The 22,975-nt window shown below is 43.8% G+C and overlaps 1 protein-coding gene across 1 annotated transcript in view; it reads right to left on the bottom strand.

Moving 5' to 3' along the window:
- Nucleotides 1-228: 228 nt before the first annotated feature.
- Nucleotides 229-22,975, bottom strand: part of SPATA6L (spermatogenesis associated 6-like) — a 67,075-nt gene continuing 44,328 nt past the window's right edge. Inside the window, exons 6-12 of the mRNA XM_006863836.1 lie at nt 20,049-20,288; nt 19,319-19,421; nt 17,170-17,204; nt 15,177-15,358; nt 9,602-9,686; nt 6,882-6,983; nt 229-309 (exon numbers count right to left, since the gene is read on the bottom strand). Coding sequence (XP_006863898.1) covers nt 229-309; nt 6,882-6,983; nt 9,602-9,686; nt 15,177-15,358; nt 17,170-17,204; nt 19,319-19,421; nt 20,049-20,288 — 828 coding nt within the window. The remainder of the gene's footprint in view (nt 310-6,881; nt 6,984-9,601; nt 9,687-15,176; nt 15,359-17,169; nt 17,205-19,318; nt 19,422-20,048; nt 20,289-22,975) is intronic.

Consider the following 22,975-nt stretch of genomic DNA (forward strand, 5'->3'; position numbering starts at 1 on the left):
ATTCATGATTCTTAACAGATCTGGTCACAGATAATTCTACGTATGTACTGGCATGTGCTGCAAATATACCCATGTGTTCAATAGAGCACACAGGGGGTATGTTCTGAAAACTGCTTTGTCATAAACAAACACCTTGAGAAAATGAGTCACTGGGTTTGAGGGCTTAGGACCATAGTCTCAGGGGACATCTAGACCACTTGGCCTAGTATAGTCCACAAGGATGATGTTCTACATCCTACGTTGGTGAGAGGTGACTGCGGTCTTAAAAGCGTACAGTCCACCATCAAAGGTGCAACTGTTGACCTCTGCCTATTTGGAGCAAAGAAGAGTGAAGAAAATCAGAGTCAAGGAAACAGTCCAAAGGCGTAATGCACCAAGTAAATCATCGCCTGTACCACCCCAAGATCAGAAGAGCTAGATGGTGCCCAGCTACTACAACTGACTACTCTGACGGGATCCCATAAGGGGAAAATGTAGAACACGATTCAAAAGCACAACCAAGGTCAGATGTGGATCTGTTAAAGACTGTGGTCTTCAAATACTCTTTAAACCTGGAACTGGACCCCCCTCCAAGAATTATCTTGCAGCCAAACAACAGACAGAACCCTAAAGTGAACAGTAATGCCCACGAGGAACGTGTCCTTCAGAACAATCAACCAAAGGAGATTAAAAGAACAGCATTTGCCCAAAAGCCAAAGCTCAGAAGGCAGGTGGTGGTGGTGGTGTGCCGTGGAGTCGGTATGGCACTGTGTGTTAATGCACTGGACTGCAAAGTCAGTTTGAACCTCAAGATCGGCAGTTCAAGTTCACCAGCTGCTCTTTGGAAAACCCTATACAGGGTCACTATGGGTCGGAACTGAATGGATGACACTTAACAACAACAACATTGGGTTTTCGAGGCTGTAAATCTTTACAGGAGCAGAAAGCCTCATCTTTCTCCCACAGAACTGCTGACCTTGAGGTTAGCAGCCCGACTCATAACCACTACGCTACCAGAGCTCCTTTCAGAAGGCAGGCAGGGGCTGGGAAGATGGCCGGGCAGAAATGAGAAATCCAAGGAGGAAGTGGGAAGAGAGCTGTAGAAAAAAGGTAGACATTTGTAAAAACTAATTTGCTTGGTAAATTCTCACCCAAACCACAAGTAATTATAAAAAAAGCCTAGTTAGGTTCACTAGGGTTTCCTATAACCCTTGAGAGGTGGGAGACGGGGGTTAGGAAAGGTCCCAGGGAAAGCCAACCAACATAATTCCAAGGCACCGCTTGAGGACCACTGTCATGTAGGAAGCCCACTTCTAAGGCAGGATTAATCGATCCTTCTCTTACATCCTCCCTGCCCCTCACATCACTGGCTCAGGGCTTCATGTAGCTTCCTCACACCACCCATGTTGGAAGTGAATGCAATATAGCATTGGGTAATTATGTGGGCCCTGTTCCCCAAGTGGCAATTATGTAGGCTGGGTTCTGTATAAGCACCTAATCAGTGCCCAGATGACTGTTTTGGCAGTCAAAGATGAAGTGGCCAGAAATCCATCCTTTCATCTACCAAGCAGAACGTTCTAGGCAGAACCCTGCAAATGGGCAATTTCTGAGCTGTCTGCCAGGTTCTTCTAAACTACAGGTGGGCAGTCCTGGCCAGCCCTGGGCAAGGTGACTGTGCCCCAAAGCATGAATGACCCTCAAAACAGACATTCAGGAACCTGACTACCACAGAGCATCAGCCGGTCATCCCACACTCCTCCATTATTACAAAGACGCAATGACTTTGATGTCTCTGGGCCTTGGTTGGTGGTGGGTTGCAGTGGGGGACCCTGTATAGAGTTTCAGAGGCTGTAAATCATAAAGCCTCACGTTTCCCCTGTGAAGTGACTGCAGTAGATTCTAACTTTGACCTTGTGGTTAGCAGCCCAACCTGTAACCCACTTCTCTACCAGGGCTCCTTAGTGGGAGTCACTAATTGGCTGAGTCCAGCGTCTCTGCTCCAGGTCTTTTTTTCCCCAATGTTTTATTGTGAATTATATGATAGTTTACATGCGAGAACTCTAGTTTTACATTCATTCCATCACATATCATTACATTGCCATCATTCCAATCCCCTCTGCTCCAGTTCTGAGGGTAACACTTGCATAGCTCCTGCCTCTCTCCCCACAGGTCTTATGTCACAGCCTAGATCTGGAGAGGCAAGACGATGACAACATGATAAAAACCATCCCGGGAGCCATCTCTACCGCTCACTAGCTGTGTCACTGTGGGCAAGGTTCCGTGCCTCTCTGACTCAGTGTGTCTGTCTGTAAAATGGAACTAGTGATCTAGCACCTGCCTCATCAAGTTGCTGTGAGAATCAAATAGTAGCTCATTTACTGCATGGGAAGTTATTATATCTTGGTTATAACACATGAAGTATTAGGAAGTCCCAAAAGTCTTGGTGGTGTTGTATGAATAAACACTGGACTGCTAACTGCAAGGTTGGTGGTTTAAACCCACCAGCTGCTCCTTGGAAACCCTATACGAGGCACTATCAGTCAGAACCGATTCAATGGCCCTTAACAACACCAACATTAGGATGTCCCAGGTAGGTGAAAGCAGTTCATGTGCTCAGCTGCACCTTAGAAGGTCCACCCAGATGCACCTTAGAAGAAAGGTCTGGTGAATCGGCCACTGAAAACCCTACGAAGCCCAGTTCAACTCTGACACACTTGGAGTCGCCAAGAGCCGGAATCCACTAACAACCGTGTGGATTTTGTTTGTTGTGTTGTTATTCGGGGACTGAGTTAGGAAGGAGAGAAGAGAACATCTGAAAAATAGTAGCATCCGCAGCGTGGCTGTATGTAAACTCTCAGCGTGAGAACTGCCCACAAAGAAGGCAAGTGATCTTCAGAGGTGACCCAACATGTGGAAGGGACACTGGACACATGTGATCGCCAGGGCAGCTGCAGCAGGCAAACACTTAGCAGGGATGGACCAACCAAGGTGTCACGGTGTGGCGTTTCTCCTCCTCCAAAAACCAAAATGCGTGCCAAAAATAGGCACGGAAGGATGGCAAGAGGGAGGGAATGCAAGGTTTGTCTCAGAAATGTCAGCCAGGACTGGCATTTCAGAGAGAAATTTCCTTTGTACAGTAAGGAGCGGATCGCAGCTTTCCAGCGGACACTAGGTGGACTATCAGAGGAAGGCAAGAAGTTGTTCCACGCCGGAGAGGAAAAGGGAGCAACTGAAGGGAGACTTGGAGGCTGCGCCATTGCTCAGGGAGTTCAAACATTTATCCAATTGTTGATGTTAGACTGCTAACCACAAGGTCGGCGGCTCAAACCTGCAAGCCGCTCCATGGAAACCTATGCGGAGTCTATAAAAGTTGGAACCAACTGGGCGACACCTTACAACAGCACCTCTCTTCCTGGAGTTCTGCAGGGGGTGCCAGGCATGTTGACCACACTGCAGCTCACACTTGTGCAGTGAACATTCCATACAACTGTACAACGTGGGAGACAAGCAGGGCCTGTGGCCGCAGAACACTGAAGGGTCAAAAGGCCTGGTGATGGACTTCCAGGAATCCCAGCAGACCAATGCACAGCCAGTCCTGGGAAGGGCACAGAACTTAGCGGCTTTTCATTCCTTTGTACGTGAGGTTGTCATGAGTCTGGGGGACTTGGCTGCCACTAACAACAACAACAACAACAAGAACAACAAAAGGAAGCAGAATCCATTCACGGGAACAAACACCTCACTAAACTGCATGACTTACATTCCCCCCTTCCAGGTTCCTGAGGTGCAACATGCTTAAGGTAGGGGGTGAGTCCATCATCACTCTGCCCAAAACCTGGGTCAGATTTTGCACAAGAGTCTACCGCTAGGAACTGAAAAATGTTAAAAGTCTTGGAAGACCCAAATAACAGTATCTGTATTAAAATTCCTTGCCAATGAATATGTGTCCTCAACCCAGCTTTCCTTCTAACAGAAAAGCTACAAATCAGCACTATCAAAGAATGGAAGTAGACAAAGAGATGATTTGTAAGTGGAAACACTCTGGCTGAACATTAAAAACTGGATATAATGCATGTTGGCTTCAATATAAGAAATACTTTATTATATATATACATATGTGGAGGCTTCAGGTTTTCCTGGGAAAATTCCATTCTCTCTTAATTCCACTTTTCCTTGGACTCTCTGAAGCCCCCTAGTATGGCACTGTAGGATAAGCGCTCAACCGCAAGGTTGGTTTGAACTGCAAGGCTGATGGTTCAAATCCACCATCCACTCCTTGGAAACCCTATTCAGTGTTGCTATGAGTCGGAACCAACTCAGTACATATTAGCTTTCTAGGTTGTATGTTGTTGTTGTTGTTGTTAAGTGCCGTCGAGTCGGTTCCGACCCATAGCGACCCTGTACAGGGTTTCCAAGGGTGTAAATCTTTACGGGAGTAGAACGCCTCATCTTTCTCCCGCGGAGCGACTGGTAGTTTAGAACCGCTGACCTTAAGGTTCGCAGCCCGATTCGTAACCACTACGCTACCGTATATATATAGTTCATTGAAACTGTGTATGTATACAATTTGCCGAAGTTAATTTTAAAATGGTGGTTGTAGCAGTACATTGACAAGGAACTGCCAGAAATTCAAGGCTCTTTCAGAAGAAGATATGGTGGTGGTGGTGGTTATATGCTGTGGAGTCAGTTCTGACTCATAGCCACCCTGTATAGGGTTTCTGAGACTATAAATCTTTACAGGAGCAGAAAGCCTCATCTTTCTCCCACAGAGCACCTGGTAAATTCGAACTGCTGACCTTGTGGTTAGTAGCCAACTCGTAACCCACTACACTACCAGAGCTCTTTAGAAGAAGATATAGAATTTGGGATATCAAAGCTGACATCAGATAGATCTCGGCTGAAAACAGAGAATACCAGAAAACTGTTCATCTGTGTTTTATTGACTATGCAAAAGTATTCAACTGCATGGATCATAATAGGCTATGGAAAACATTGTGAAGAATGGATATTCCAGAACATTTCATTGTGCTTATAAGGAACCTGTACAGAGACCAAGAGGCAGTTGTTTGAACAGACCAAGGAGATACTGTGTGGTTTAAAATCAGGAAAGGTGTGGCTCAGGGTGTATTCTTTCACCATACTTATTCAATCTGTGCACTGAGTAAATCATCCGAGGAGCTGGATTATATAAAGAAGAACGTGGCTTCAGAGCTGGAAGAAGACTTATTAACAACCTGTGATATGCAGATGATAGATACAACCTTGTTTGCTGAAAGCCAAGAGGACTGAAAATACTTATTGATGAAGATCAAAGACCACAACCTTTGGCATGAGTTGCACTTTAATTTAAAGAAAACAAAAATCCTCACCGCTGGACTAATAAATAACATCCATATAAATGGAGAAAAGATTGAAATGATCAGGGATTTCACTTTACTTGGATCCACAATCAACGCCCATAGAAGCAGTAGTCAAGAAGTCAAACAGTGTATTACATTGAACAAATCTGCTGCAAAAGAACTCTTTAAAATACAAAAATGCAACAATGTCACTGTGAGGATTAAGGTGTTTCTGGAAATACCCAAGCCATGGTGTTTTCTGTCGCCTCATATGCATGTGAAACCTGGACAATGAATAAGGAAAACTGAAGAAGGACAATGACTAAGGAACTGATGCCTTCGAATCACGGTGTTGGGGAAGAATATTGATGACACCATGGACCACCAGAAAAATGAGCAAATCTGTCTTGGAAGAAGTACAACCAGAATGCTCCTTAGAAGCAAAGATGGTGAGACTTATCTTATGTACTCTGGACCAATCCCTGGAAAAGAGCATCATGCTTGGTAAAGTAGAGGGTCGGCGTAAAAGAAGACCTTCAACAAGATGGACTAACACAGTGGCTCCAACAACAGGCTCAAACAAAGCTTCGATTGTGAGGACGGCACGACACCAGGCAATGTTTGGTTCTGTTGTACACAGGGTTGCTATGAGACGGCACAAACTCAACAACACCTAACAGCAATAATATATGCATACGCAGAGCACTATTTGAATAATGTATGCATCCAACTCATGCAATGAAAAGGAAAGAGTATGGAGAATACCCACACTCAGAAACAATTGTCCATCTTCGCACTTGACTTCCATTCTCTCAGCATACTCTGATCCTTGTTCCAATATCTTACCACATATTCTTGAGTGACCACAATTCTAGAGCTGCCAATTAACACCTACTCATGCAGAACATATTCCTGGGCACCAACCACAGTGGAAGGTCATCGGGAGTAAAGACAGCAGCAAGGTGGAGGTGAGGAGTCAGGCTCTTGAGCCTAGTGTGTGTGGTAGAGTTGACCTCCGTTTCATGTGATTCCACTGTTTGGTGCTAAATGCAGGGCACAAAGTAGTAGGTGGTAGAGGCAGGGTCCCTGGCCTCAGGAAGCTTCCTTCTAGTAGAAGAGGCAGGCTTTAAACAAACAGCCCAAATAAAAATACAATAGCCAGACCCACGGTGACCTACTTTATAGAAGTGCTGGGTGCTAAGAGGATATAGCTGGGAGGGGCGTGATGTCATATAGGATGGTGAGACCAGAGGGGTGAGTGGAAGTTACCCAGGCAGAATTAGGAAGAAGTATTCCAGACAGAGAGCAGTACGCTCACAGGCCCCAAGACAGGAACAAGTCCTTGTTCAAAAAGACCAGAGGGGCTGTTCCATAGAGAGGAAGGACCAGAGGAAGAAGACCTAGTCAACCAGAAGGCCCTGATTCTACGGAGTGACCGAAGAGCACGTTCTTCTGTTTTCTGTAGGCTTCCCGTCCTCTGCGTTGTCTAGCTACTGCATGCACCCTGACAGCAGGACATGAAATGAGTTTAGATAAGAGGAAATACTTCAGCTGCTTACTTACAAAAGACAGTGACTTAAAATAGCTCTTCTTATGTAGTGGGTATTTCTTCAGGGGATAGGCTTGCCTATGAAGGTGAGAATTTACTTCAGAGGTCGAATCTTCCTACAACAAAAATAAATCCCATAATGACATTATTTATGGTGTAATATAAGGAGTTCTGGTAGTGTAGTGATTACAAATCGGGCTGCGAACCTCAGGGTCAGCAGTTCAAAACTACCAGCTGTTCCACGGGAGAAAGATGAAGCTTTCTGCTCCTATAAAGATTTACAGCCTCGGAAACCCTGTACAGGGTCACTATGAGTCGGACCAACTCCACAGCACATAACAACAGCAATGCTGTAGTATAGATCCATGACACAAAGATAAGGAGCTACGCATGTGAAAGGCCTAGGGTTCCACATATGTTGTATGTGTGGTTGTTGTTGTTAAGTGCCAACCCATAGCGACCGTGTATAGGGTTTCCAAGGAGCAGCTGGTGAGCTTGAAGCGCCGACCTTGCAATTCAAATGGCTTTGCAGTCTGGCGCATTAACCCACAGCTCCACACCAGAACTCTGTATGTGTGGTGTTCACTATATATTGCTGTTGTTAAGTGCTGTCGAGTCAGTTCTGACTCATAGTGACCCGGTACAGAGTTTCTGAGGAGCAACTGGTGAGGTTGAACCACTGACCTTGCAGTTCAAACTGACCTTGCAGTCCAGTGCATTATGTATATAAATACACATATATATGCATATATATATATATATGTTGTTGTTATGTGCCGTGGAATCGGTTCCGACTCATAGCGACCCTGTACAGGGTTTCCAAGGCTGTAATTCTTTACGGGAGCAGCAAGCCTCATCTTTCTCCTGTGGAACAGCTGGTAGTTTTGAACTGCTGACCTTGTGGTTCGCAGCCTGATTCGTAACCACTACGCTACCAGAGCTCCATATATATATATATATATATATATATATATATATATATATATATACACTAAAAAATTTTTTAAGGACCTTATTACATTAAAAGATTGGGAATTATCAAGACAAAGAAGAGGCAGTAAAATAATTCACCACCCCAATGGTTTGTTGTTGTTGTTGTTGTTGTTATTAGGTGCTGTTCAGTTGGTTCTGACTCATAGAGAACCCCTGTACAACAGACCAAAACCCTGCTCAGTCCTAACTAACCTTTCTCACGACCACTGCTGGGTTTGAGCCCCTTGTTGCTGCCACTGAGTCTGTCCCTCTTGTTGGGACGCTTCCTTTTTTTCTCTCTAACCTTCTACTTTACCTTGCCTGATGTCCTTCCTCTGGGACTAGTCTCTCCTGATGACACGGCCAAAGAATGTGAGAAAAAGTCTCACCATTCTGGCTTCAAAGGAGCATTTTGACTATACCATCGTCCAAGACAGATTTGTTTGTTCTTCTGGTATATTCAGTCCATGGTATGCTCAATATTCTTTGCCAACATCATAATTCAAATGTATCCATCCTCTCTAGTTTTCCTTTTTTGTTGTCCAGTTTTTGCACACATATAAGAAAACACCATGGCTTGGATCGAGTTCACCTTAGTCCTGAAAGTGACATCAAGTGCTCCTTGGTTGGGGCACTCAATGTATTCATTTGTAAGTGTCATTCTATAAACCTAGGACATGTCAACCTTTAGTAAGGCAAGGGGACCAATTGGCCTTCATAGCACGGCTGAAAGCAAGCCACTCCTAGCAGCCCTGTTCATTAACCCTTTCTTTGAATTCTTTTGAAAGGTTACTTGACTAATCGCTGTGCATCTTGCAGGAGACTCAAAACATTGAGTCTATTTTTCTATGGATTAGAAACAACCCTCCACCCCTACTAGAGTCAAGCACATGCTTAAACTTTAGAAAAGTGTTCTTCCAGGTTGTAACATAGCCCACAGTGCAGACGAGTCCTCGGAACAGGAGTTCCTGTGAGCAGAGGAAGGGAAAAGTACTGAGGGCCAGCTAACAAGGGCCTGGGAGAAAATCCTTCTTAGTCCTCTGAAGATGCCACTGTTGTGGATTGAACTGTGTCCCCCAACAAGTGTACGTATTGAAGACCTCGCCCCGTACCTGTGGATGTGACCCTACTGGGAAATGTGAGTTTACTTTGGTTTGTAACTGAAGCCATAACGGAGCAGCGTGGCTCCTAACGGTAATCACTTCTGGGGTAAACAAAGTGCAGAGTAGAACCAGAGACACACACAGGGGAAGACGGATGTCATGGGAGGCTCATCTACAAGCCAAGGAGCACCAAGGATTGCTGGCAGATGCCGGGAATTAGGAGAGAGGCTCACAGGAGGGTTGACACCGCTGAAACTCTGCTTGGACCTCTAGCCTCCTGTACTGTGAGAAAATATTTCTGTTTTTTAAAGCCCTCCATGTGTGGAACTTAAATGGTGGCAGCACTAGATCACCTAGACAACGTGGCTTCCGCCATCTGTCCGCACAACTCCCACTTGATGCTTGCTTTGCCCCGAGTCAGCTGCTCCTCACCCTTCAGTAGGTCTCCGTTGTATTGTCTCTTCCTCAGGGACGTCTTCCCTGTCTCCCAACCAAATGTCCCTACAATACACCCTCAGGACAACACGCACAGTCCTTGGTAACCATCAGTGCTTTCCACTGATTTCTGTGGTGACATCATCAATGGCTGTCTCCCCCATCAAGCTCTGTTTCCACTCTTATTTTCTCAGCAAAGATCGTGTTTGGTCCCAAGCCCTTACCTGGGTTGGGTTTGGCTGCTGAACTCCGTGGAATGTCAGAAGACTGCAAACTCGCTCATGGATCTTCTTCCACGTGGAGTGAAAGCTAGAGTGGAACCCAAACAGGATGGAATGCCATGTGACTATTAAATACGATGCTTGCTCAAGGCGTGTAACAATTGGTGTCAATACACGTAACTTAAGAGTAACAAAAAACAGCAACGAACAAAAAGGCACACAGTGCAATTTCAATGTCTTTCTTACACTTATGTATCAGAAAAATACTCCTACGGGAACGTAAAACATGGTTTCATTCAAGAATGGTTTCGTTTAAATTACTCCAGTGGACCAAAGGACCATGTGAACACCAGTCTCCATTGACTCTGAGACCAGAAGAACTAGCGGGTACCCGACAACTGCTCTGAAAGGGATCACATTGGACGGTCCTGGATAGAGTGGAAGAAAACGCAGAACAAAACTCAAAATCAGGCAGACACTGGTGGAGTTCTGCAACTAGGGCCCCTTGGTCACCCTTCAGGTCTGGAGCTGAACCCACTCCCAGGTTAACCCTCGCCCTGCCCCCTCCGCTTTGCCAACTTGCCAGGTTCCAGGCTGGCAGCAAGTGAGACGAGGGTAAGGAACGGGGTCAGGCACAGAAAGAGGTCTACATGTGTCCCGAACCACCTGTCTCTGTGGTCCAAAGCTGAAGTTAACAGTTTCTGATTGTCAGCTTTTCTTCTATGCTGTTATTTTCTTCCAGTATAGCAACTAATCATCTGCTGTTGTTGTTGTTGTTGTTGTTGTTGTTGTTGTTGTTGTTAAGTGCCATCAAGTTGGTTCTGGCTCATAGTAAGCCTGTATAGGGTTACCGAGGAGAGGCTGGTGGGTTTGAACTGCCGACCTTGAAATTCAAATCGACCCTGCGGTCCATTGCTTTATCCTATAGTGCCACACCAGGACTCCAGAAACAAATCATGTTGTTGTTGTTGTTGTTGCTGGGTGTCATGAAGTCGGTACCGACTCATAGCGACCCTATGCACAACAGAACAAAAACGCCCAGTTCTGTGCCAACCTCACAATCGCTGCTACGTTTGGGTCCATTGCTGCTACCACTGTGTCAATCCATCTCACTGGGGGTCTTCCACTTTTTCTCCGACCCTCCATTTTACCAAACATGATATTCTTGTCCAGGGACTGGTCCCAACTGATTATATGTCGAAAGTATGAGAGACGAAGTCTGGCCATCCTGGCCTCCAAGGAGCACTCTGGCTGTATTTCTTCCAGCACAGGTCTGTTTGTTCTTTTGACAGCCCATGGTACATTTAATATTCTCCTCCAACACCGTAACTCAAATGTATCAATTCTTCCATGGCCTTCCTTATTCCCTGTCCAACCTTCGCATGCATGTGAGGTTGTTGAAAATGCCATGGCTTGGATCAGAGGCACCTTAGTCCTCAAGCTGACATCTTTGCTCTTCAACACTTTAAGGAGGCCTTGTGCAGTAGGCTTGCCTAATGCAATACTCCATTTGATTGCTGCTTCCATGAGAGTTGATGGTTAATCCAAGCAAAATTAAGTCTTTAAAAACTTCAGTCTTTTTTCCATTTATATTGATCTTGTTTGTTGGTCCAGTGGTGAAGATTTTTGTCTTCTTTATATTCAGGTGCAACCCATACCAAAGGCTGTGGTCTTTGGTCTTCATCTGTATTTTAAGTCCTCTTCACTTTCAGCAAGCAAGATTGTATCATCTGTAGATGGCAGGTTGTTAATGAGTCTTCCTCCAATCCTGATGCCATGTTTTTCTTCATATAACCCAGCTTCTAATATTACTTGCTCAGCATACAGATTGAATAAGTACGGCAAAAGAATACAACCCTGTCACACACCTTTCTTAATTTTAAACCACTCGGTGGCTTCTTGTTCTGTTTGAATAACTGCCTCTTGGTCTATGTACAGATTCCTCATGAGCACAATTAAGTGTTCCAAAATACTCATTCTCCACAATGTTGTCCATAGTGTGTCATGATCCACACATTTGAAAGCTTTCATGTAGCAAAAAAAGCACAGGTAAGCATCTTTCTGGTATTCTCTGCTTTCAACCAAATCCATCTGACGACAACAATGATATCCCTCATTCCACATCCTCTTCTGAATCTGGCTTGAACCTCTGGATGTTCTCTGTCAATGTATGGCTGCAGCCATTTTTTAATGATGTTTAGCAAAATTCTACTTGCATGTGATATTAATGACAGTGTCCGATGACTTCTGCATTCCATTGGGTCACCTCTCTTTGGAACGGGCACAAATATGGATCTCTTCCAATCAATTGGCCAGGTATCTGTCTTCCAAATTTCTTGACATAGATGTGTGAATCTTCTAGCATTGCATCGATTCGTTGAAAGATTTCAATTTTTATTCCATCAATTCCTGGCACACTGTTCTTTGCCATGCACCTTGGGCTTCTTCCTTTAGTGTCATTTACTCTTGATCATATGCTACCTTCTGAAATGGTTGAACATTGACCATTTCTTTGTGGATAGTGACTCTGTATATTCCTTCCATCTTGTTTTGATGCTTTCTGCATCATTCAAGATTTTGCCCAGAGAATCTTTCAGTGTCACAAGTCGAGGCTTGAATTTTTTCTTCAGTTCCCTCAATTTGAGAAATGCTGAGTGTGTTCTTCTCCTTTGGTTTTCTAACTCCAGGTCTTTGCACATTTTGTTATATTTGATTTTGTCTTCTTGAACTGCCTTTTGAAATTTTCTGTGCAGCTCTTGTACCTCCTCACTTCTTCCATTTGCTTTAGCATCTCTACCCTGGAGAAAAAGTTTCAGAGTCTCTTCTGACATCCATTTTAGTCTTGTCCTTCTTTCTTGTCTTCTTAATGACCCTTTGCTTTCTTCCTGTGTGATGTTCTTTATGCCATCCCACAACTCTTCTGGTCTTCAGTCTTTAGTGTCTAATGCATCAAATCTGTTCTTCATATGATCTCTAAATTCAGGTGGGATATGTTCAAGGTCATATTTTGGCTCTCATAGACTTGTTTTCATTTTCTTCAACTTCAGCCTGAACTGGTATGCGAGCAATTGATGATTTGTTCCACAGTCTGGCCCGGTCTTGTTTTGGCTGATGATATGGAGTTTTCCCACCATTTCTTTCCATCATATGTAGTCAATTTGATTTCTGTGTATTTCATATGGTGATGTCCATGTATATAAACATCTTCTGTGTAGTTTTAAAAAAAACTGTAATGAAGAAGTCCATGGTTTTGCAAAATTCTATCATGCGATTGTCAGCATCCTTTCTACCACCAAGGACATGTTTTCCAACTACTGATCCTTCCTCTTTGTTTCTAACCTTTGTACTCCAATCACCAATAATTACCAATACATCTTGATTGCATGTTTGATCAATTTCAGACTGAAGAAGTTGGCAGAATTCTTGAATTTCATCGTCACTGGCTTTAGTGGTTGGTACATACATTTGAACAATAGTGGTGTTAACTGGTCTTCCATGTAGGCACATGCATATTACTCTACCACAACATTGTACCTCATGACTGATCTTCATATATTCTTTTTGATGATGAATACAACACCATTCCTCTTCAATTTGTCATTCCCAGAGTAGTAAACCATGTGATTGTAAGATTCAAAATGGCCAATACCGATCCAGCTCAGCTCACTAATGCCTAGGATATCGATGTTTATGTGTTCTATTTCATTTTTGGCAATTTCCAATTTTCCTAGATTCATACTTCGTACATGTTCCGATTATTAACAGATGTTTGATTGAAGTGGTTTCTCCTCATTTTGAGTTGTGTCCCATAAGCAAATGAAGGTCCCAAAGCCTTTACTCCATTCGCATCATCACGGTCAACTCTACTTTGAGGAGGCAGCTCTTCCCCAGTCGTATTCTGAGTGCCTTCCAACCTGAGAGGCTCATCTTCTGGCACTGTATCTGACAATATTCTGGTGCTCTTCATCATGTTTCAATATTCAATATTCTGGTGCTATCAGGCAGTGTCCCACTGCTATTCATAAGGTTTTCAGTGACTAAATATTCAGTAGTAGTCCACCTCTCCTTCTTCCTAGTCTGTCTTCATTTGGAAGCTCAGCTGAAACTTGTCCACTGTGGGTGACCTTGCTGTTTTTAAAATACCCATGGCATAGCTTCCAGAATCACAGGTTCTATTAAAATATTCCATCTGATTTCCTCACGGTCACGATGAAAACATTTTAATAGTAAATGTTTCCATGACTCCTGAACAACACTAAGATTAGATGGCTGCTTTCTTGGTTTACTCCACACTTGTCGTACATTACCGTGGGAAATTTCAGAATCACTTTTGTTCTGGGATATATTTCTATGAGTCCCTTTATGAACAACCGTGCTATTCTGACATGGAGATTTCTCTACTTATTCTCATTCCAAATAATACTGAGAAAAGCAGATAGTTATATCCTTCATTCAGAATTGTTATTATTAAGTGCCCTTGAGTCACTTCTGACTCATAGTGATCCTGTGGTAGGGTTTCCGGGGCTATAAATCTTTATGGGAGCAGAAACCTCATCTTTCTCCCATGGAGTGACTGGCGGAGTCGAACTGCTGACCTTGCAGTTAGCAACCCAACACATATCCACTATACCACCATTCAGAATTGTTGTTGTTAAGTGCTGTCCAAGTCAGACCCAACTCACAGTGACCAACGATAATATTTTAAGACAGCTATTCTGAATGGGGAGTCCTGGTGTGGCACCGTTGGTTAACGCACTGGATTACAAAATCAGCTTGACCTGCAAGGCCAGCGGTTCAAGCTCACCAGCTGCTCCTCGGAAACCCTATACAGAGTCACTATGGGTCGGAACCAACTTGATGGCACTTAACAACAAAAACAGTCTGAATGGAGTCCTGATGTGGTGCTATAGGATAAGCACTGAGCAACAAGGTCAGTTTGAATCACAAGATTGGCAGTTCAAACCCATCAGTCACTCTGAGGAAGAAAAACAAGGCTGTTTTCTCCCATAAAATGTGTAAGCTGAACAACAACAAAAATGTGTAGCCTGGGAAACCCTATGCAGGGTCACTATGAGTCAGAACTGACTTGATAGCACTGAGTGAATGTCAAAGGTCCCAGCTGGTGCACACAGTTGAAACACACTTTTGCCTAGGGATCCCAAGAGGGGTACACACTGCTAACTCATTTGGCTGCTAACCAAATGGTTGGAGATTTGAGTCCACCCAGAGGCACCTCAGAAGAAAGGCCTGGTAATCAACTTCTGAAAGACCAGCCATTGAAAACCCTGTGGAACACTGTTCTACTCAGACACACACGGGGTCACCATGAGTCAGTATCGACCTGACAACAATTTCTTTATTTCTGCCAAAGTCAGTTGTCCGACTTATTTCCTACCAAAGGATGCTGAGATGTGTCTTTCTGAGACACAGAAAAGATTCGACATGGGCTTTACGACAAATTTTAATTAAGAGCAATAGTCATGCTTTCTGACCAGGGTGCCCCAACTGAAGACCCCTAAGAAAGCAAATACCAGAAGTAGCTGGCCTCACTTGGCCAGAGATGGAGCTGGCTGCTAACCTGTCTTGGAGAAGCGGGCTGGGGGACCTGGAGTGCCGAGAGGTGGCCAGTGAAGTTTCCCGGTGGAAATCAGCATCCCCTGGGTTTCTGGAACTGGGCAAGGACTTTCCAAACTTACTTGAATCTCGGGGTGATGGGGGGTCATTCCTGATGACAATCCGCTCATCTGGCTCTTTGATAACCTGAGTGGTAATGTGCATTATTCTTTAGTTGCCGTTTTGTTTTATTAGCTTAAAGTCAGGGCTGGGGTGGGACAAGGAAGACACACACTATCTGCCCCAGAGAATTTCTGAAAATAAAAGGAGAGGCTAGAGAGTCCTGGAGTGGCGCTGTACGATAAGCACTCGACCTCAAGGTCAGTTTGTACTGAGAGGTGAGTGGTTCAAACTCACCAGCCGCTCCTGGGAACCCCTATCCAGGGTCACTATGAGTCGGAACTGACTCCACAGCACCCGACAACAACAACATAGGATGTTGGGGAGTGAAAGTCAAGGAAAACTTGGCAACACAATAAAAAGGCACGTTCATGGAACAACTCCATTATCTCCTAATTCCATTGATCCTCAAAAGGTTTTGAAGACCCATTGTATTAACAAGCCATTTTTAAGGTTTGGGGATTATTTGGTTTAGGAAAGGTATCTTTTTTCTTTCTTTTTTTTAAGCAAAAGATTTATAAGCTATGGCATAAGAAGTATAGTATATTCAATTTTCTCTGCACATATATAGGCCTTTTTAAAGTGTTGAAGAGCAAAGATGTCAGCTTGAGGACCAAGGTGTGCCTGACTCAAGCCATGGTATTTTCAATAACCTCATATGGATGCGAAAGCTGGACAGTGAATAAGGAAGACCGTAGAATTGATGCTTATGAGTTATGGTGTTGGAGAATATTGAAAGTGCCACAGGCTGCCCAAAGGACAAACAGATCTGTGTTGGAAGAAGTACAGCCAGAGTGTTCCTTAGAGGCTAGGATGGCCAAACTTTATCTCTCACACTTTGGACATATTGTCAGGAGGGACCCGTCACTGGAGAAGGATATCAGAGACAAAGAAGAAGACCCCCAATGAGATGGATTGGCAAAATGGCAGCATTAATGGGCTCAAGCATGGCAACAATTGTGAGGTTGGCCCAGGACCGGGCAGTGTTTTGTTCTGCTGTGCATAGGGTCGCTATAAGTTGATATCAACTTGATGGCACCTAACAACAACAACTAAAATGCTTGTATTGTAACATTTGGATTTAAACCTTGATCTTGACAAAGCAATCAGACTTTAAGGACAAGTTACTACCTCCACGTTAAAGAATAATTATAGGAAAGCCACTCCCCTCTGCATCCATCTGTTAGTTTGTCATCCTGCGGAGGCTAGCATGGTGCTGTGATGTTGGAAGCTGAGCTACTAGTATTTCAAATCCCAGCAGGGTCATCCATGTTGGACAAGTTTCAGTGGAGCTTCCAGACTAAGGGAGACTAGGAAGAAGGGTCTGATGATCTAGCTCTGAAAAGTCGCCCATAAACATTGTAGGGTTGACAAACAGTACACTGCTCAGCCTGCTTGTTTTACACGTGTCGTTAGGAGAGGTGTGGAGGACGACACTGTTTGGTGGTGCGGAGAACCAGTGTGGAAGAAGGAAACTCGTGGTGAGGTGGGATGGCACAAGAGCTGCAACCACAGACATGCAGCAGTTGTGAGGATGACCACTGTGAGGATGTTTTGTTCTATTGTACAGCAGTGACCAGCAACAGAGTTGGTACTGGGCTTACATGTACGCTCACTAGCAGTTCATCCACATAAGCAAATTCCGTTATGTCTGCAGGACAAACCAACCGGACCCAAAGCAAAGTCAAGGGTGGGGCCCAAGACACTTCCGAAACTGTAACCAATCCAGAAGCAGCACTAACTAAATGTATCTTACCACCACTGATTGGAGAAAGCATGACAATTGACAAAAGAGAACTGGAAATTAACCGTTTTACAAATGCTACTTTGAAAATTACCTTGACGTTAGCTGCAAGCCTGTCAAGAGAAGAAGCTAGAAGAAAGAGGAACAAATGTTTCAATGACTCGTTATTACCAGTTGCTCCTAACAGTGCTGTTACATTTATTCTACAGCAGCACAAAAGTATCAGATGATGAATAGCTTATGGAAGAGCATAAAGGCTCCCTTGTAAATGTCACGATCCCTTTGATGTCTCCCTTGAGACACAGCAATTCACTCTGTCCTCTTATGGCCCGCCAATCAGCATTATATTAATGACATAAGGAAATGGGAAGGACAAAGGTGAAATATAGTTCCAAAACCCTTTGTTGTTACGTGCCGTTGAGTCGGTTCCCAAAACCCTTTAGCAGCCAGGAAAATGATGAATTCACCCAGGGGCCCAGAGCAATATGGGTCTAAGAAAATGTATACACTCTGCCTCCTCTGCCAGTGCCTTGATATTTGATTTTCTAGGGACCCTATTTGGAGTCCTGGTGTGGCACTGTGAGCTAATGCGTCAGACTGCAAAGTCGTTTGAACTGCAAGGTCGGTGGTTCAAGCTCACCCTCTGCTCCTTGAAAACCCTCTACAGGGTCGCTATGGGTCAGAATCGACTTGACAGCACTTAACAACAACAACAACAGGGACCCTATTTACACAGGAACTCTTGAGCATTTTTTTCCACAGTAGACAATAAAATGTTAAACTGAGACAATTTTGTGCATAAGACCACAGAAGGACATGATGCAGCAAAAGTGTAAATCATCACAGTTACCCTAGATAATCATAATTAGACGGTAGATCTAATGCCAGAGAATGGTAACAAAAGTTAGGAAGTGAAATAATAAATAAACATACACAAAACCAAGACTAAATTGGAAGTTTCCAAGTTGAGAATAATTTTTTGAAATGAGTATTTGCCAGGCTATACTAAAGCACCACGGCTTTCCTTGTTTCCTATGTCTTGGTCAGCTGTATTCAGTAATCTCCAAGAACACTGCTTGAGTGACGACATGTGACCATGTATGGGGACCCTGTTGTCAGGGCTGCTCTTGGTCCAATCCTACCAGAAGCCAAGGCAATAGCCCACTAGTATTCCTTCCTCGTCTAAGAATTCTGATTAAGTGTGGGGATGGTTGAACTTCACTACCTACTGACCTGGTTCATGTATTTCAACTACAGGGTCATGGCCACCAGAAGATACCATAACCCACTGATTTTCAATATGTGGTCCAGAAAGCTCCCCAGGGCTCCCCAAGACTTTTTCAGGTGACTCCCCAAGGTCAAAACTGTTTTCACTCTCGTTCTCTGACAAATGTACAGTGGAGCTTTCCAGAAATTACACAACATGTAATAATGTCCCTATACTGATGGCTGCTAGAATGTGCTCTCTTGTGTTTTTACAATGTCTCAGTATTAATTTTTAATATGTCAAATGGAAATCGATATAGCACAACTTATCAAAGGATAGCAAAAGCTCTTGTTATCGATCAGTAATGTTTAAAGAATGCAAACAGGAAGACTGAGAGTCACTAAATTAACCTCACTGAAATAACTGGCTCTCCTCCTCACTGACATGGCATCTTGTAAAACAAATGTTATGTCTGCTGATCTGTAGCCTTCCTCTGCTCTTTCCCATCATGTCACTTTGGGTCTGTTGTTCACAGTGTCACCACTGGGAGCTAGCAGCGGTACTTTTGCAAGGAAGGCACACCAGGGCAAAGCTGCTCTCTGCTTTTCCAGCCCAGCCAGGGAACAGTTTCCCCCTCAGCACACTCGATTAGCAAAAGTTCTCAGAGCAATCCTTCCATATCGAGGGGAACATTCAAGGGGAGCCCTTCTGACTCTGCTCCGTGGGCACTGTGCCCTGGAAACTCCACAGCTGTAGACTACTAGAGAATTAGGCCCACCGTCTCCAAAGCAACTTGTGATTCCTCCGAATACAAGAAGCTTTAGAAGTAGGATACATAAGTTTCTGAAGGCTAATGTACTGGAGTCCTGGGGTGGCACTGTGGGCTAATGCGCCTGACTGCAAAGCCATTTGAACTGCGAGGTCAGTGGGTCAAGCTCACCAGATGCACCTCGGAAACTATACAGGATCGCTATGGGTTGGAACCGACTCGACAGCACTTAACAACAACAACAATGTACAGGAAAAACTTAAGTACCTCTTCGCATTGGAAATGGAAAGTTTGACAACTTGCACTTTCTTCTAGATTTTCGGGGACGATGCTCTGAAGTTGCCTCACCAAAAGGCTTGGCACTGTCCACCTGAAAGCAAATCAAAAAGATAAGACTTGAATGTGTCCTAGTTGAGCTCATGGTGACCCCAGGTGTGTCAGAGCCGAGCTGTGATCCACAAGTGTCTGTTCTTTTGTACAGAGGGCTGCCATAAGTAGGGGGCCCACTGGACAGCTGCTCACAACATCATCACATATAAAGATCACATTCTAGTAATGATTTTCAAAAATTAAAAAGAAATGACTGACTTCTTTGAGCAGGTTCTCTCTACCAGATATCTTTAAGGATGTCTTCGCCAACCAAGAGAAGACCCTCAATGAGACAGATTGACACAATGGCTCTAACTTAGGAATGACTGTTGAAGCTGGTGCAGGACCGGGTAGGGTTTCCTTCTGTTGTTCACAGTGTCACTTTGGGTCAGAACAAACTTGATGGCCCTTCACAACAACAACATGGTGATAGATGAGTAACGAGAGGGAGAATGTTATGACACAAAGAACATCAGTGAGATCATTGGACTGAACCTGTCTCTGCTTACTGTCTGGTGAGGTGAGCTGGCCCATGTTTATCTGTGTCTCCTCCCCTGTAAAACGGAGATAGATCAGGTTCCACCCTCATCTATGCCCCAAAGACTCTGAAGAATGATTTTAGACTCACGTGTCTAACTACAAATGGAGGTTTGATTTCTCTGGCAATTTTGTAACGATTTCCAAAGTTCAAGTGCGTTGGCTGGTCCTGGAAGAGAGGCCTGGTGGGGAGCGGGGAGGGCGACCGGGACTGGAGTTGTCTGGACGTCCTGTCCAGATGACTTCCCCTGGGTTTGATCTTTATGCTGTTTAGGGGGGAAACTGGTCCCGGTGACATAAATAAGGGCCTCTGTGGTTTATGTCTGTCTTCCTGAAACCAAAAAGAAACCATATTCTAAAGAAGGACATTTTTTCAATGAGTCGAATTCTATCCAAATATAACGGCATTTCATTAAACTTTCTTAGCTAAAGGAAAAGATGGAACATCTCAGATTTATGAAGAATAAACTTAAGGGAGGGCACTTTTCTCCAGTTCACTGTAACATTATTTCCTAGTATTTACAACTCACTACAACAATATGTTCCATTACACTGGTGTTTACTTTTATTAGGGGAGAGATACATCCCTCTACACCAGCCAGAAATAAATAGGTAGCTAGGGAAGTAGATGAAAGAAAGGAAAGTGAGGAGGAGGTGAAGGAAAAAGAGAAAACAAGAAAGGAATAGAATAGGGCATAGTCCTGAGTCCACCAATTTTACTTCTAAGGATTTATTATAATAAAACAATTGTGGTTGTGTCTACTTCCAGCACTCCTCTGTCAGTGTGCTGTACATTAGTGACTTGAGGGTTGCTATGATACTGAAAGCTATACCACTGTTATTTCACATGCCAGCAGGGTCATGCATGGTAGACAGGCTTTGGTAGAACGTCCAGACTAAAACAGACTGGAAGACTGGATATCTGCTTTGGGGTTAAAAAAAAAAAAGGCCAGTAGCAGAACACTGTCTGATATAGAGCCAGCAGTTGAGCCCCTAAGGTTGGAAGGCACTCAAAATATGAGGAGGAAGAGGTGTCTCCTCGAAGTACAGTCAAGCTGAGTAATATGGACGACTAAAGCTTTGGGGGCCCTTTATTTGTTGATGTGGCACATGACTGAAAATGAGAAGAAACAGCTGCAACATCCATGAGTAATCAAAATGAGGTATGTACAAAGTATGAATCAAGGAAAACGGGAACTTGTCAAAAATGAAATGGAACACTTGAAAATTGATAGTGAGCAGAGATGGATTGGTAGTGACTATTTTGAATCAGGTAATCATACAATATCAGAAATGTTAAATTGAACTGGAATGGTGTTGCATTCATTATCAAAGAGAGCATTTCAAGATCTATCCTGAAGAACAAGATAATACCCATACTCCTACATGGAAGACCAGTTAAAATAGCTGTTCTTTAAATTTATGTACCAATCACTAATACCAAAAAGGAACAAATTGAAGATTTTTATCAATGTCTATAGTCTGAAATTAAGGTGCTCTGGTTACAAATCAGGCTGCGAACCGCAAGGTCAGCAGTTTGAAACTACCAGCTGTTCCATGGGAGAGAGATGAGGCTTTCTGCTCCCGTAAAGATTTATAGCCTTGGAAACCTGTACAGGGTCGCTATGAATCGGAACCGACTCCACGGCACATACCCACCACCTCCATAGCCCGAAACTGATCAAACATGAAAGAATCATTGATAATTACTGGTGATTGGAATGCAAAAGTTGGAAACAAAGAGGAAGGATCAGTAGAGTTGGAAAATATGAGCTTGGTGATAGAAACAACATCAGAGATCACATAAAAGATTTTTGTAAGATCAATGACTTCTTCATTGGAAATACCTTTATTCAACAACATAAATGGAGACTATGCAGGTGGACCTCACTGGATGGAATATGCAGGAATCAAAATCAACTATATTTGTGGAAAGAGAACAAAGCCAGGGGCTGTGGAACAGTTCATCACCTGTGCAGCTGCAAGCTCGAGTTGAAGCTGAAAAAAATTAAAACAAGTCCATGAGAGCCAAAGTAAAAGCTGGATTATATTCCACCTGAATTTTGAGACCATCTCAAGAATGGATTTGATGCATTGACCACTAATGACCAAAGGCCAGATGAGTTATGGGATGATATCAAGGATATCATTCATGAAGAAAACAAAAGGCAGGAAAGGAAGAATTGACCAAAATGGATACCAGAAGAGACTCTGAAACTTGCTCTTGTAAGTAGCTAACAGAAATGGGAGAAATAATTAAGAGAACCACATAGAAGATATCAGAGCACTCCAGAAGATAGAGGGAAGTATTACATTGAAATGTGTAAAGACCTGGAGTTAGAAAACCAAAAGGGAAGAACACACTTAGTATTTCTCAAAGCTGAAAGAACTAAAGGAAAAAATTCAAGCCTTGAGTTGTAATACTGAAGGATTCTTTGGGCAAAATGGAGTCTGGACTTGTGGAGGACTTCTGGTTTGGGGACAGCAGAAGTAGAGATGGGCAGGGGAGGCTCCTCGGTGGAGGTACAAAAACAACCAAAGAAGTTGCTTAGCCAGAACAGTTTGAGAGCTTTAGATCAAATATAAAGTAAGGGGCAGTAGTTTCAGGAGCGGAGAAATCTGACTATGGCAGAATAAATGGCGATTTCGGAATTAACTGGGACATTGCCTGCAGCCCACAGCCTGGGTGGAGATCAGAGGGCAGGGCCACAGCCAGGCTGATACAGTGTGAAAGCCACGGAGTGACTTGTGGAAAAAGAAGAGTGATGGCTTTTTTCACGTCTCTTTCCTCCTCTCCCCTGTTGCACCCTCCCAGCCTGGACATCTTTAGGTGGGTGGGAGCACACCCCCAATAGGGTCCAGCGTTGTGCCCACAGGTACAATTTTCCCATGGTGCAAACAGGAAATCCCTGAAAGCCCCAGTGGTTCCAGCTAATCCTTTGGCGTTTTCTATTGACGTCTGACTGTAGGATTTAGCACTCCTACTTAGGCAGAAGCCTTTATTCCTGCCTTACCTAA

The sequence above is a fragment of the Chrysochloris asiatica genome, unplaced genomic scaffold (genome assembly GCF_000296735.1).
Source record: "Chrysochloris asiatica unplaced genomic scaffold, ChrAsi1.0 scaffold00056, whole genome shotgun sequence".
NCBI classification, from domain to species: domain Eukaryota; kingdom Metazoa; phylum Chordata; class Mammalia; order Afrosoricida; family Chrysochloridae; genus Chrysochloris; species Chrysochloris asiatica.